This window comes from Muntiacus reevesi, chromosome 5 (assembly GCF_963930625.1).
Source record: "Muntiacus reevesi chromosome 5, mMunRee1.1, whole genome shotgun sequence".
In the NCBI taxonomy this organism is placed as follows: Eukaryota; Metazoa; Chordata; class Mammalia; order Artiodactyla; family Cervidae; genus Muntiacus; species Muntiacus reevesi.
This window is the reverse complement of record NC_089253.1, coordinates 87756106-87771826: the sequence shown is the minus strand read 5'-3', so window position 1 is coordinate 87771826 and position 15721 is coordinate 87756106. Positions and strand designations below refer to the sequence as shown.

General features: G+C 55.0%; 1 protein-coding gene across 1 annotated transcript in view; it reads left to right on the top strand.

Annotated features, from left to right (window-relative positions):
* TNFRSF1B (TNF receptor superfamily member 1B) overlaps nt 1-15721 on the top strand; it is a 35217-nt gene that overhangs the window by 4812 nt on the left and 14684 nt on the right. Inside the window, exons 2-4 of the mRNA XM_065935731.1 lie at nt 12613-12712; nt 14828-14956; nt 15390-15539. Of these exons, the coding sequence (XP_065791803.1) occupies nt 12613-12712; nt 14828-14956; nt 15390-15539 (379 nt within the window). The remainder of the gene's footprint in view (nt 1-12612; nt 12713-14827; nt 14957-15389; nt 15540-15721) is intronic.

Genomic DNA, 15721 nt, shown 5'->3' with positions numbered 1-15721 from the left:
ATGGGCATGGGATGACTCCAGACTGCCTTTAAAACCTCTTCCATCTTTGACCTCTGCAATCTGGAAGATTCTGTTTACTTGTAACCCTGAGAATGGAAAGCCCTGTGAAGGCTCTTCTGGGGTCATGCTGTCCATGGCTGCCATTCTCCAAGTGACTTCTGAGATAGCAGGGCCCTGATAAAGGATCACTGGCCTGGGGGCCAGGAGACCAGAGTTTCCGTCTGTGCACTGACGTATTGGCTCGCTGTGTGACCTTGATCGGGTTACTTAACCTCTCTGGGCCTAAGCACCCCTATCTCTATAAAACCTAGCAGCACTGATCCTAACACACTCTTGGAGTGCTGGAGAAGCATCAGCTTTGTTTGTGCTTGACACAGGCCACAGACTGGGGGCGAGGGGGTTTAAGAGTTTTCCCAGGAAGGAGAGTCCTTCCCTCCCCACCATTAATATCTCTGCTTCTCAATCTATCTGCTTGCTGACCTCAATGCCACTTGCTTTACCTGGAATGATTTCCCTGACTCAGGCTGCAGTAGCATCAAGGCTGTTGGTCAGCTTGCAGCCAAGACGAGATGTACAACCCTCAGGCAGAGTAGGCGCCACGGGTTTCCCACCTCCCTACCCTTTATGACCTAGTTAGCCCCTCTTAATGTTCAGGCACTTCGGGGCTGAAAGTCTGTGCCGTGCGCATCACTGAACCTGCTGCCTGGGACCCCGTAGATAACGGGAAGCCTTGAGTGGGGAGAGCGCGTTCCTTAAAGAAGTCTTTGTCCCTGTGATACCTCTGCACAGCTATCCCCCCCCCCCCCCCCCCCGTTCTGAGTCCCCGGGCTTTGGGCATGAGTGCCCCCCTGCTGAGATGTTGCCTGTGGGGTTGGGACTTGGGAGCCCACAGTCAGTTTCCACCGTGTCTTGTTGTGAGGTCACAGGTAGTGGTGACATCACTGTGGTTTGGGGCTCTCGAGGTGCGTGCACAGGAAGAGGAAGTGTCTGTTCACGGAGAGGGGTTTGCAGGAGTTGATTTCTGACTGCCCCAAGTTTGAGCAATGCTGGGGGAGGGGCTTGGGGGCAGGGCAGCTGTCCAGGAGGCCCCGGCTCTGTCTCTGCCCTGGTGTCCTGTTGATCGTGTCAGATCGCCCTACCTCTCAGCATCTGTGTCCTCTTTGCACGGGAGGAGGGCTTGGAACAGGCTGCATCTCGGTTGTCGCCTGCGGAGGTTGAGGATCACGATACTACCTTGTGTTACTAGAACAAGACCTGTTAGCTAGCCCATGAGGCTGCAGAGCCCACCTCCCTGGCCCCGGGTGGGCCAGGTACCCTCCTACTCTTGGGAGCAGGCACTGAGTGGGCATGTGTGGGAACAGTTGGTAGCCCAGGGTGACTTCAAGGGACATGGGTGGATCCCTTTGGCCAGCAAACTGCTGGTCCGTCCCCGGCTTCGGAGCCGGGACCCTAGGTTGATTCAGTGCTCTGACCGAAGATGGGGCAGAAATCCCCAGGGGCTTTTGTTTTCCTCTGCCGTCCAGACAGCAGCCCACCTGTCTGTTTCCATCTAAGCCCGGCCCTGTGGCGGGTATGGCTGATGTGGCCACAGATTCAGGGAATTGAGTGGGCCGGAGGTTGAGAGTGGCTTGGGGAGGGAGTTGGGGCAGGGAGGCTGTGGACGGGCATCTTCCAGGCCATTCACAGAAAACCTTCTCCAGTGCTGTTCAGGAGAGATGCCCAAGACGACGGAAGTGAGCAGAGCGTGGAGCCGGGAGTGGGAGTCCCGGGCCCAGCCGTGGCTTGGCCTCCAGTTTCAGAGGACTTGGCCAGTTCTCTTCTCCTCGCTGACCCTCAGCAGACACCAGCACACCTGGCTCACTCCCTCTCTAGAGTCCTTCAGTGCTGACTGTTAGATGGGGAAGAGGGGAGATGGTGGGGAGGGTTGGTGTTTTCGGGCAGGAGGTGGCCTGCCACTCTGGCCTCCGTGAGGCTCCGGCTCAAAGCCGAGGTCCGGACTTGACAGTGATTCTTGAGGACGGGCCCCAGCACGTGGCTTCAGTTAGCGGAACCCCCGCCAGCATCCAGGGCACCCCTCCCTGCCCTCTGCTGCCGACCCAGAGTCCTGCTTGTGTCTGTCACGCGTGCGCAGAGGCTCCAGGTTCATTCAGGTTGACCCTGGTGAGCCTGTCCCCTCCTGCTCTGCATTCACAAGCCCCCAGTCCTGCTGCTTCCTGTCCTGTCCTCCCGACTCTCTCAAGCCCCCATCCCCCACCTCATGTCATGATCCCCTATCCTCTCTCCGCTCCTCCATCACCCCATGTCTTCACTCTCTTCCTGACCTGGCCCCTTGATCCCCTCCATCTTTTCTTGTCACCTTCTTGACTCTGTCCCCCACATTCCTCTTCCTGCAGTGACCACATAGGCTCTTTCTAAAAGCTGAGCCCTGGAGGGTGGGCAAGATTGGGCTTAGTGGATAGTTGGAGGATGGATAGCAGGGAACAGTGGCTAGACTCAATTAAGCAACAGCCTTGTTAGATGCAGTGATGGTACTTGAGGCTATAAGCTGGTGGTGGTTTAGTCACTTAGTCGTGTCCAACTCTTGTGACTCCCATGAACTGTAACCCACCAGGCTCCTCTGTTCATGAGATTTCCCAAGCAAGAATACTGGAGTGGGTTGCAATTTCCTTCTTCAGGGGATCTTCCTGACCCAGGGATCAAACCTGCATCTCCTTTCTTGAAGGCGAATGCTTTATTGCTGAGCCACTAGGGAATCCTGAGACTATAGGCTATTCAGGATCAATTGTACAAAATTTAAAAATTAAAACTTTGTAGCAGCTATAATTTTTGGAGCATTTACTAAGCACTTTACATGTGTTATCTCATTTAATTCTCACAGATGTCCCTTGAGGTATATACTGAGGTTTTTAGCCTCATTTATTGGGAAAAAAAAAAGCAAAACACCTTTGATGCTTCCCTCCAGTAAGAAAGGAGTCTGGATTCAAACCCAGGCATCTTTGTCCCAGTGTCCATGCTTTCAGCTGCCCCACTTACTTTGAATCAGGAGTTGAGTTAACCAGGAGCCACCGAGAGTTTTTGGACAAGGGAGTGACCAGAGCAGAGGGTGTATTAGGAAGATCACTCAGGCCTCAATGGGCAGGACAGGCTGTTACTGTAGTTTAGGCAAGAACTCTGGGCTGATGGAGTGGCAGCAGAACAGGAAGGAAGAATCGAAGGCTTCAGGAAGGAGGTGGGCTTTGGATTGGACTAAGACCTAGGGTGGGGGCAGAGGACTGGGGAAGAAGGGGGAGCTGGCCTTCTTCACCCCATCCTGCAACATGAGGCCCCTCTGGCCTTAACTGCGCCCCTGCAACCTGACTGTGGACCATGTCAGCCCCCTGTGTTCCTGGGGTGAGCCCGGCCTCAGGTGAGCCCGGCCCCAGGTGAGCCCGGCCTCAGTCACCCTGGCTGCTGCTGGAGTGGACCTACTCCGCTCCAGGCTGGGCAGGGCTGGCCTGAGCTTCTCCGGTGTGAAATATGATGAGCCCTACCATGGGCAGAGGGGCAGGACTCCTGGGGGCCTGCTTGCCTCTGCTGCCAGGACCTCGGGACCTTCTCCCTGGTTTGGTTTTCCTCTCTGTGGTGAGGTGGGGAGAAAAGGGACCCCCCCCCCTCGCCAGTCACTTCCCTTTGAGGGCTGGGAGAGTAAGGAGAGTACAGTGAACCCTGAGCTAGGACTGATGGCCAGTGGGTGCTTCATGGGTGCCAGGCAGGGGTCTAGTGCATCATTTGCCCCCAGTGACATCTGTCCTTGAGGCCACCAGGAGAGGGGTCACCAGTATCTTCCCCATTTGATAGGAGAGTCAGTCAAGGCACAGAGGTTAAGCTCTGGGCTCAGATTCTCAGCTCTCTAGAGGGCAGAGCCAAGAGTCCACCCTAGATGTCTCTCTCCAAGCTCCAGCTTAAACTACCCCCCAGATGTCACAGTGGTTGCAGCGGCCGTGAGGGGCTCTGCCAGCCTGAGGACGCCACCCTCTCTATAAATATATGCCCATTTCCTGCCCAGTTCTCATGCTGTAGCCCCAGCTCATTTCAGCTAATTGGAAACGAAAACTTTTGCTTCTGTTAAACAATTCAGCATCTATTAGGTGCACACCCCTCCCCCCGCCGCTGTGGGCTGTGCACTGGGCTGGGCGTGGAGCCGTGAGTAATAAAAACCTAACGAAATAATGCTCAGTTTTTACTGCTGCCGGGCATGGTGCTGAGCACGCCACACACCTTGGCCCAGTGAATCATAACAGTCCCCTGAGGTGGGCACTGCTTTTGTCCCCATTTCAGAGATGGCGAAACTGAGGCTGGTGAGTGACAGGGCTGGGACTGAAACCTGATGTCTTGCTCAGAGCTCACGCTAGAGGGTGCAGACACAGTGGGAAGATACAGGGAAGCAAATAATTTAACCAAGAAGTGGTCTGGGCAGTAGAGAGATAAACCCAGGTTGTCGCTGGAACCCTCAGGGAACCTCTGACCCCCAGAGAACGTTTCCTTGAGATGATAGTGGAAAGGACTCTTTTTTTTTCTGAAGTATCAATTTTACTTTACAATTTTGAGGAAAAGCACTATTTTCAAATTAAAACTAACGTATAGCTAACACAGTGCTGTAAATCTACTATGCTCAATAAAAATTTTAAAAAACCAAAAAAACAAACGTATATATTATGGCATGACATAGAAAAGTTTCATGGTAAAACATAAGACTTAAAAATTTCATGTTGTTAGAGCCAGTATATTTGAACTCCTTCCTTAGATTACTTTTCTTTCTTTTCCATTAAGGTATCCTTTGGTGGAAAAGTCTGAGTAGTGTTGATGTAGTAGGCTTGGCAGTTAAAGAGACCTGATTTCTAGGTCTGACTAGTGGAAAGGACTCTTGAAAGAAGCCCAAGAGTTGGCCCTGTGATGGGGGTCGGCAGGATACTGGGGCAGAGGGAGCAGCAGGAGGAGGCATGGAAGAGGGGGAGGGACCCAGAGGGGACAGTGCAGGGTGAAGACAGGGTGGGAGATGCTGGCATGGCCCGGGCAGTGACCCCCAGGCACCAAGCTGAGAACATTGAGCTCGGGCCAGACTTGGTGTAGGAAGGTGACATCGGGTCTGTCTGGAAAGCCTGGGGACCAAGAAAGAGTAAGGAGGTTGTAGGCAGCAGAGAGATGCTCAAGGCGGGGCCGAGAGAGATTGAGGAGGTGATAGGGCCAGTCTTGGGGGTGTGTGTTGGGAGGATAGAAAGGGTTGGGGATGCTTTCTGCAACTAGACTAAGTGTTCCTTAGGGACAGGGACCACACCCTGTTATCTTTGTACCCCGCTGCTTAGAACAAAGCGTGGCCCCAAGAACCGGATACCAGCCTGGGCTTCCTGTCTGCCCCCAGCTCACTTCTAACGCGACATCACAGGCAGTGGGCCAGGAGTGGGATGTGTCACCCGGGGCCGCCGCCTGTGATGTGGTCGGTCCTCCTGACGCAGGTGCCCCGCGTCTCCGTGACGGCAGACGAGCCTCCACCGCCTGGCTCCGGCGTCACCGCCCTGTAGGCTGCACCCCGAAGTCGGTGGGGCTCCTGAGAATCCCCTAAGATCTAGGCCCAAATGGCTCTGCTGTGTCTCACTGTGCATTGAGGCCCCCAGGGACCTGCCATGGAAATGATATGGTTTCTCTATTGGTTGAAACCGGTTTCCATCTGTGCGTGGATCCCTGGGTCCTTGGGCAGATGCTTCTGCTCTTCCCCAGGCTGTGCTGTCTGCCCTGGGATCCTGGAGACCCTTTTGCCTTGCTCACTGTGTGTTCTCCAGGTGGTCACTCTCCCTCTCTGGGCCCCTCGTCTCTAAAATGAGGCAGCAAGAGAGGATGCCGGGGCTAAGACTATCTGAGGACACCAAGGGAGAGGTGGCTGAGACTAGCTCCTGTCTGCTACTTGTTGGCTGTGTGGTCCCAGACATGGTGTAGAACCTCTGGAAGCCTCTGTTTCTGCATCTCTAATATGGGGTGATGCTGACCTCATTGTGTTGGTTCAGAGATTAAACAGTGCCTGGGAATGTCCCCAGGACTGTCTGCACACAGTAGGTGCTTCTCCTGGGTCTGAACAGCCTCTCTGTTCCCCCTACTCTGTGAAAAAGAGAAGTTTCGAGGGGCATGTGCTACTCTGCAAGCCTGGAGCTTCCTCCGTGGCTTCCTCTCCCATCGTGTCCCCTTCCTGGTCTCACTGTGCCCAGGGATGCTCCCGGGGGAGACTGGGAGTCAGATCCCTTCCCAAAGGTACTGGCATCTAGGGTGAGGGGGTCTCCAGAAAATCAAGAAGCCTTGGAGACCCCCACAGTGCTGCATCAGTATGCTGGCAGGAAGGGCTGAAGGTCTGTAGATTTTGTGCTTTCAGATGCCACAGTCTTGGTGGCAGCCTCTTCTTCCTCCTCCCCAAGGCCTGTCCTCTCTGCCTTCCCCTCTCACAGTCTATTTATAAATAGGAGAAGGGGCTGGGGGCCCAGACTCTGGGGTGCCTGCAGAGTCTTGTTCGGGGAGCAGCGAGGCAGGAAGTCAGCTGGTGCAGGGTTGCCCAATTCCCCAAAAGAGAGTGCTGACTCAGGCTCCAGAATCAGAGGGACCTGCCTGGTGCCCTGGCCCTGATGTTGCTGGATGGGTCACAGTGCAGTGCCCGTCTTGCCCTGGTCTCCCTCCTCAGGCCTGGCTAGCTGCCACTTCTGGTCCTCTAGGGTGAGAGGGGGGAGGGGTGAGGAGGGGAGGGAGCAGAGCAGAGAGAATTCATGCCTCACTCACCTGGTAAGTCTGGTCCCTCTCTAGCTATGCCCTCCTGCACACCTCTGTGGCTTGCCTCCTTTCAAGGACTCACAGCCACATCCCTGTCCCTTAGCCTGGACACTGTGTCCTCTGGCCACTTAACAGACCCCTGGCCCCTGGGCTTTGGTCACTTGCCCAAACTCTTTATTTTGGGGTCCCCTCACCGCTCCAGGTGAGGTCCTCTTGAGTAATGATCCTTGGAGACCACCTACATCTGGCCTGCCTTCTCCCCGCCTCTGCCCCAAGGAGGCTCACTCCACTGTCCCACAGCTGACCTGCCATGGTCTCCTGATCTTAGGCTTCTTGAGGAATGGGCTGGGGCCAGCCTGAGGGTGACCACGAAATTCCAAGGGTCACAGGTCTGCTTCCCCAGACTTCCCTTCTAGGAGGGAGGGAAGCCCTCATGGGCTGCCCAGCACCTCACCAGACCTGGGTAGTCTATTTCCAACAACTTGTCCTTGGCTTGCCTGATCTCAGCTGAAACCAAGGCAGAGAGTGCCCAGTTCCAATATGCCATCTGACACAAGTCCACACCATGTGCAGACCCTTAGAGTTTCCCCTGGGTCTCCTGGGAGTCTGGGAGAAGCTGATGGACCCCAGTTAAGACCCCCCCGGCCTGTGTGCCTATGATAACCCGGGGAGGAGGAGGCAGACAAGGTGTTATGTCACCATTTTATAGATGACATTGTTGAGGCTCAGAGAGAATAAGTGATGCCCCTAGGACCAGCTCATGCACCCAGACCCTCTGAACTAAGGCCACTGCTACTCCTGTGATGCTAGGTGTCTGTGTACCTGGGAGGATGGACATCTCCAACTCCCCTCCTTTCAGAGCCCACCTGCTCAGGCTGTCCTCACCTGGGAGAGGGTTTGAGGGACAGCTGGACTGGGAAGCCCGCCTCCCAGCCCTCAGTCTTGCTCATATCCCAGCCCCCACATCCCAGGTCGTTCAGTTTTTCCGTCTCTCACATGGGTGGCCCACCCGCCCACCGCATCCTCCTGAGGTCTTGGGAAGGGGCTGAGCTTTTTGATACTCATCTTTAAGGAGGCAGAGCTCGGGCCTCTCTGGTGGCTCAGTGGTAAAGAATCTGCCTGCCGATGCAGGAGACATGGGCTCGATCCCTGGTCTAGGAGGATCCCGCATGCCTCAGGGCAGCTAAGCCTGTGTCACAGCTAGTGAGCCTGTGCTCTAGAGTCCGGGAGCTGCAGATGCTGAGCCCACCTGCCGCATCTGCTGAAGCCTGAGGGCCCTAGAACCCGTGATCTGCAACAATGGTAGTCACCACAATGAGAAGCCCGCACACCACATCTAGAGAGTAGTCCCTGCTTGCCACACCTAGAGGAAAAAGCCTGTGCAGCAACAAAGACCCTGCATAGCCAAAAATAAACTAAAAGTTAAAAAAAAAAAAAAGCCAGAGCTGGAAAGAGCTTAGAACCTCAACTAGGCCACACAGCCATATTACAGAGGAGGAAACTGAGGCACAGAGAAACCTGTTAACCACCCAGAGTGGGGAAGCTGCCTGAGTCAGGGAGCGAAGACCTTTGGGGTGGGCCCTGTGGCGGGGAGGGTTAAGATCCAGTCTTCCTGGGGTGGGGAAGAAACACAGGGCTGGAGGTGAGGAGACCTCTTGGAGGCTCAGTTTTCTCATCTGTGGCTGGGGAATAATAACAGTACGGACCTCACAGCGCTGGGCTGAGGAGTCAGAGAGACTGTAATGCATGCGCGCAGCTCTGCCCAAGGCAGACTTTCAGGAGCGGGTGCTGCTGTGTCTGTCTCCCAGCGCCCTCGCCCCGCCACCGCTGCATGGCCCCCTGGCTGTGCGTGGAACACACGGAGCATGTCCTCGCCGGAGCCCCTCGTCTCACCTGGCTTTTCCATTCTCCTTAGCTCCTGCTACCCCTCCCCATTTTCCACCATGTGTGTCTGTGTCTCCCCCACAAGAGTCCAGCTTCCTGGGGCAGGGACTTGCATGTGTCTGATGCCGAGTGCCCACCACCTAGAACCACCTGCGTGCCGTGTGTTTGTTGAACAAATGAACGTTTCCTCCTTGGCCAGTGTCTTTCTCCACCACTAAATGGGAGGTTGTCTGAGATGATCTCTTAAGGTTCCAGCTCAGCCCATCCTGAGCTGCCGTGCCTCCATCCTGCTCCCACTTCTGGGTCCTTTCTCCTCCTCATTAGCTCCCATGTGTCCCTCTGGCATCTGGCACAACCGTAGATTAGTTGGGCCAACCCTCCCTACTCACAGACTCTTACCTTTGAGCGTTTGGTGGCCTCGCTCCTGCTTGCTTCTGACAGGTCAGAAGCCCGGTGACTCAGGCAGGTCTGAACAGTGCTGCGTCTCAGATGCTGGAGGTCCCTGCCTGCTGCCGGAGACTGGCTCTTCTGAGGTTCCTGCGTGGTCACCTGGGAAACCAGCTCAGAGCTGAAGTCAGAGGATGTTGGCCTGAAGCTGAGGGAGGTCCCCTGCACTGGTGTGTGTGTGTGAGAAAGAGAAAGAGAGGGACTGAGAGAGAGAGAGAGAGTGCCCATGTGAGCCAGCGCCCACATGAGCCAGTGCCCACGTGAGCCAGTGCCCACGCCCACGTGAGCCAGCGCCCGAGGCTCTGCTCAGCATGAAGGTGGATGAACAGGAGCTGATGGCATGGTGGTGACTCAGGGCAGAGGGCAGATCCCAGGAGCTGGTCCCTTCAGCTGTCCTGAGGAGGGGGCCAAAGATTTCTCCAGTGGAACCAGAGCAAGAGTCACATCGCATCTCCACCTCTCCCCTCCCAGACCTCAGACACGTGACTGCATCTCCCTGAGCTGTGAAATGGGCACATACCTGCTAAGGGGTGGGAGTGGGACCTTAAAAAGTGCCTGCAGCCAGGCCTGACAAATAGTTGGTGCCTAATGTGTATCCAGTTTTTTTCACGTCCTTCTTGAAGGGCCAAAGCTGGAGGAGTGATGGGAGCACATGGTGGGAGACGGTTTGAGTGGTGCTTGGGGTCCTGGGCCTGTGTTCAGGGAAGGGGAGCTTGGGCCCCCCAAGAGAAGGGAGGCAGGTTAGGGGCAGTGGGCATATGACCTTGGGTGCATGACTTTACCTCTGGAGCATCTGTGAAATGTTGGGGAGGAATCTCTGTAGGTGGAGCACGTACAGTTGGTCCTGAGATGTAGAGGAGATGGAGCTGCAGACTCCGATGTGAAGCTGCTCTGAGGCCTGAGGTGGATGAAGTGTGGGCCCTCATGGCCCCTTGTGCGCAGTCCTGCCACCAGCCAGGCCCTGGCATGGTCTTTGGGAAACCCCAGGAGGCGGGTTTGCTTCTTTCTGTCTCCATTTTCCCATTTGTGAAATGGGTACAATCAGATGTGCCTTACACACTGGATGTTAGATTCTTCCTTCCCGTTCTCCTTCCTCCTTCCTTCCTTCTATCATCATCTCTCCCTCTCTTATCTGTCTGTCTATCCATCCATCATCCCTCCATCCATCATCCATTCATCATCTGTCTTCTCCAGTCTCCCCCTAAACACACACACACACACACACACACACACACACACACACACACGGTCACAGGTCACCCACCTGTTAAATGGGTGGTTAATGCTCATCAGTGAGGTCCAAGTTTTTACTCAGGGACACTGTATTTTGAAAGGTCAGGTCTGCTAAGCATGCTGAGTGAATCCAGTACTAGCCAATTCATTTCCTCATTTTGAAATGTCAATCAGGCTCTCCTGTAGGTGGATGTTGTGTGGTTCTGAGCCTCCCGGACCCCAGAAAAAAGCTTGCATAGCCCTAAGTTTCCCAGAGGCTGCTCACCATGTTCTGGGGGTCTCCAAGGACCCTCAGCTTTTATGGCTGCTTTGCTGACCTGAGGCCCAACTTGCAGGGCTGTGCTTTGGCCTGGTCTCTGCTGTAGTGAGCAGGCCAATGGAGGGAGTGACCTTTTGTCCCGCTCTGCAAGGGGCTTTCTGTTCCTCATTGTTTAGCCATGACATGGCAGTATTTTTTTTTTTTTTTTTGTCCAAGAGGATAAACAGGCGTCAAGATGACTTAAAGGAGAGCTGACCTCCTCTGCCCGCTTAGGCTGGAGTCAGAGAGGCAAGAGGAAGTGTAGGGTAGATCTTTCATAGCAAGATTCAGACAGGAAAAGACCTGGGATGAGAGGCCTCAGGAAGGCCACTCCGGGCAGTGACCGGGGGGCCCCGGGGGTCCGGCTGCCTGCCTTTGTCCCGGAACCCTTGCCCTGTGGGTGGAGAGAGAGACCAGACTTGGCCACAGCAGGGCCCTTTCCCGTCAGATCCTCTGGGCCCTGACAGGAAATCCTCCCCCAGGGAGGGCAGGCCTCCCTGGGCTGCATCTTGGGGAGGAGTCCTTCCCCGCCAGAAGCTGCGGGGCCTGTGGCTCTCAGGGCCCGCAGGGGTGAGGGGCTCCCCTAGTTACACCGAAGGTGCTTGTAGGGAGGAAGCCCACTGTGCGCAGGGTCCTTGAGACCTGTGCCTGCCCCCATGGAGGGCAGGGGGCTGGAGGGAAGGAGCTGTGGCTTCTCCCCGTCTGATGGGGGAGGCTGCTGCCCGGGGTGTTCAGTCTGAGCTGGAGGAACAGCAGGCTGCTGCGAGAGGCATGGCAGGGACAGACCAGCCCTCCCATTCCATGTGGTGAATGCACAGGTGAATGTTGGAGTGAAGGGGGCTGCGGGCAGCACAGTTCTGTGGTTTTGGGGCTCCCGCAGCCTTTGATCACTGCTCTCTGCCCTGACCCATCCCCAGGTCATCTTGCTCCAGCCTGTGTGCCGGTCAGGTTTGCTCAGCAGCGGGGCATCAGAATCACTTGGGCAGGTTTTCTTCTTTTTTCTTTTCCACAGTACAGCTTTCTGGACCCACCCCTGGGCTCCTGACCCTTTGTTGGGGAGGGAGTTGGCATTATAACAGACCCTTCCAAGGTGCTTTGGAAACACGCAGTGCCACACAGTCCCCCCAGCCACCTCCAATAAATGGGAGGAGCCCTGAGAAGGGGCTTTGCTTCAGGACCAGACAGGAAAGGGAGAAGCACCAGGACTCTATGTGTGTGTGTGTGTGTGTGTGTGTGTGTGTGCGCGTGAATATACACACATGTGTATGCACAGGCATCAGACCAGGCTGGGAGGACAAGAAGGTACCTCATTTCAGCCCCATGAGATGATTGCTAGAAGGGGGCATATTCAGTGTTTAAGGAGAGCCCAGAGCAGGAGGAACCTGAATCAGCCTGGGGGAGTCAGGGAAGGCTTCCCGGAGGAGGCAGCACTCAGCTGGAAGGATGAAGGGGTGATTACCAGGTGCAGGAGGAAAGAGGGCGCAACCTAGGCATGGGCACTTTGTGCTGAGCTCTGATTCCCTGGAGAAGGAAATGGCAACCCACTCCTGTATTCTTGCCTGGAGAATCCCATGGACAGGGGAGCCTGGTGGGCTACAGTCCATGGGGTTGCAGAAGAATGGGACGTGACTGCGGGATGGAGCACTGCAGTTCTCTGTGACTGAGGCCACCACCTTCTGGGAGGCTTCAGGGCCTCACATCTGCCGGGTGTAGGGTTAGGAGCTGGCCCCACCCTCTGGCCAGCTGTTTCGGTGTCTCCGCCTGCAGACGTGAGTGTGCTACGCTGAGGGGGCTGAAGAGGAGATTAAAGAAGGCACCTCTTCTTGCTCTGTCTGCCCCCCTCATCCAAGGGAGAAGTCCCCACATGGCTAGAACTCCAGGAGGGAGAAAGCCAAACACTTGCCGGGCACAGATGGGGCTGTGGGAGTCCATGCTGATGGCTCTCCTTCCCTTCCCCCTTCCAGGCTGGGTTTACCCCCTACATCCCGGAGCCCGGAAGCTCATGCCGGCAGCAAGAATTCTACAACCAAAAGATTCAGATGTGCTGCAGCAAATGTCCACCAGGTAAGGGGTGGCCACTGGGGCCCTCGCCCTCAGCCTGGCTGGGTCCCTGGGCACCAGTGCCCTGAAGAGAGTCAGTGTGTGCGGGGGTCAGGGTCATGGCCCTAGACTCTTAACTGAGCTCCCTCTGGTTCCATGAATCGACCCCCACGGTCCCTCTTGCTTCTGGGCCATTGCACATGTCATTCTCTCTGCCTGGCACACTTCCCAGCAACCTTCCCCGGGTGCACACCCATTGATCCTTTAGACCTCTGATGGCCCCCTCCTCCAGGAAGCCTGCCCTCATTGCCTGGCCAGATCGGGCTCTTCCTTTGAGCTCCCGCTGGCCTTTGGCAGGCCCCATGGCAGCAGCTCTTTTTACACTGTGATCATGGCCTGGATCTCCTCTATGGCCCCGACTGTGCGCTACTTAGAACAGGGACTGTGTGGCTTGTTCTTTGCTGAATCCCCAGCACTTGGCACAACACCTGACACATAGCAGGTACTCGGTGCATATTTGATTGAATCAGTGACTGCTGCCCATTTCACAGGTGGTGGACCTGAGGCCTCATCCCAGTTGGGAGAGCCAGGCAGCCCAACTCCCAGGGCTGTCCATCCACTCGTTTGTTTATATATTCATCCCTGTAATGTTTATAAAGTATCTGCTAAGTGTCAGGCACCAAATACTGGGAACACGACAGAGAGCAGGGCAGGCAAAGTCCTCACCTTCATGGATTTTGCATTCTAACCAGGACATAAGACAGATAAACCAATAGAGGAGACAGACATGTGGTCTGTGAAGGAAACAAGACAGGGCAGGGCAGATGGAGGCAGAGTGGGACATGCTGGTCATGGAAGACCTTTCTGAGGAACTGACTCGTGGGCAGAGATGTGCAGGAGGTGAGTCATGCAGATGTACAGGGGGACAGCCCTGCAAAGGCTCTGAGGTTGTTAGCTTGTTTGGTGTACTTGGAGAACAGGCAGGCCAGTGTGTGGCCCCAAATGAGTTAGCAAGGACCATGGTAAGAAGTTTAGATTTTATTCTGCAGGATCTAGAAAGCCACTGGAGAGCTTTGAGCCATTAGCTTGAGATGTGGGCCGGCACAAATGCGCCTGTCACCATGGCCATTTTAAGAGATCCCAGGGAAGTGTCTCTTCTTTCTTCTGTTAACTGGCAGGGTCTCTGTAAGAAGGCACTTGAATAGCACAGCAGTGAAGGTGCAGGATAGGAATAGGGCTCAGAAGAGAAACTTCTTCAAGGTTTGCCTAGGTGTTCTCCATCGCCTGGCACATCTTTGAGTCCCCAGGAGTCCCATGGCCTCATCCTTGATCGAATACCAGGGATGACTGCTGCTGCCTTTTTTTTTTTTAACCTTTCTTAGATGAAGAATTTCAGCCAACTATAAAGAAGAAAGGATAAGACTTCCCTGGTGGTCCAGTGGTTAAGACTTTGCCTTCTAATGCAGGGGCTGTGAGTTCCATCCCTGGTCAGGAAGCTAAGATCCCACATGCCTTGTGACCAAAAAGCAAAGCATGAAACAGAAGCAATCAATAAAGACTTTAAGAATGGTCCACATCAAAAAAAAATTTTTTTAAATAAGAACTGGTAAACCAGTTCTTACTGAAGTGTTATTGACTGATAATCGGCAGTTCCAATGGTGGAATTCCAGGTAACTGAAAAGAGCAGAAAAGGAAGGGTTAGTCACTTAGTCGTGTCCAACTCTTTGCGACCCCATGGACTATATCCCACCAGGCTCCTCTGTCTATGGAATTCTCCAGGCAAAATTACTAGAGTGAGTAGCCATTGCCTTCTCCAGGGAATCTTCCCAACCCAGGGATCAAACCTGGATTTCCTACATTGCAGGCAGACTTTTTTACCATGTAAGCCACCAGGCAAGCCCTAAAAAAGAGCAGAGAGGAAGATATTTTAGGAGCACTTTAGGGTTCAGAGATGGAGTGATGGCTGGTACACGCTAGATAGGAGATGACGCAGCAGTTGAAACTCTATCAAAGAGCCTCCCAACTAGGCCTCAGAACTCTGGGGCGCTGGAGGACAGAGGATGAGCCTGGGTCCTGGCAGAAGCCACCCCCTGCCCCATTGCCCACCTCCACTGAGACTCCTGGCCTTCACTTTTTCAGGCTACCGGGTACAGTCTCCATGCAACACGACCTCAGACACCGTATGTGCCTCCTGTGAGAGCAGCACATTCACCCAGCTCTGGAACCTGGTCACTGCGTGCTTTAGCTGTAACTCGCGCTGCAGCTCTGGTGAGTCGGCTCAGAGTAAGGGGTGGTCCCGGGCATCCTCTCCTGGCCCCCGTGAACTCCAGCCCCTTTGCCCTTGAGCTGGCTGGGCTTATTCTAGACCTTTGTTTTCATACCCGAGGACACATGTACAGTACAGCTCTTCACTGTTTATCATCCTCTTCAATAACCCCTTGGGGCAGGCAGGCCAAGAGCAGCAGTGGGGAAATGGTGCCAGTTGTTAGAGTTGAGGACGTTGTGCCTGGGAAAGTAGGTGTACTTGTTCATACTGTGACGGAGACTCTGTGGCCAGCAGTCTTTATGCCCCTTCCTGAGGCCGGTGCAGCGGTCTGCTGTCTGTGGGTGGTAGGGCTGGGTGGAAAGACAGAGTGGGCGTGGCGATGGGCGTGGCCGGTGGAGGGAGGAGTGACCCTCGGCCTTCTTCTCCTTTCTCTAGACCAGGTGGAAACTCAAGCCTGCACAACGAAACAGAATCGCATCTGCACCTGCAGACCAGGCTGGTACTGCACCCTGGGGAGGCAGGAGGGCTGCCGGCTGTGCGTAGCGCTGCGCAAATGCGGCCCTGGCTTCGGCGTGGCCAAACCAGGTATGGGGCCAGGGTCAGAGGTCCTTGGGGTACCCTTGGGTCTCTCCTTCCTAGGAGCATCATCAGGGTAGCCAGGTGCTGATTACCCATCTGTCCACTCGTCCCGATTCATTCTTCCTTCCAGTCCTCCTGGTCAGGCACCTCCTGTGTGGTAGGCCCTGGGGATCCAGAGATGATCAAAT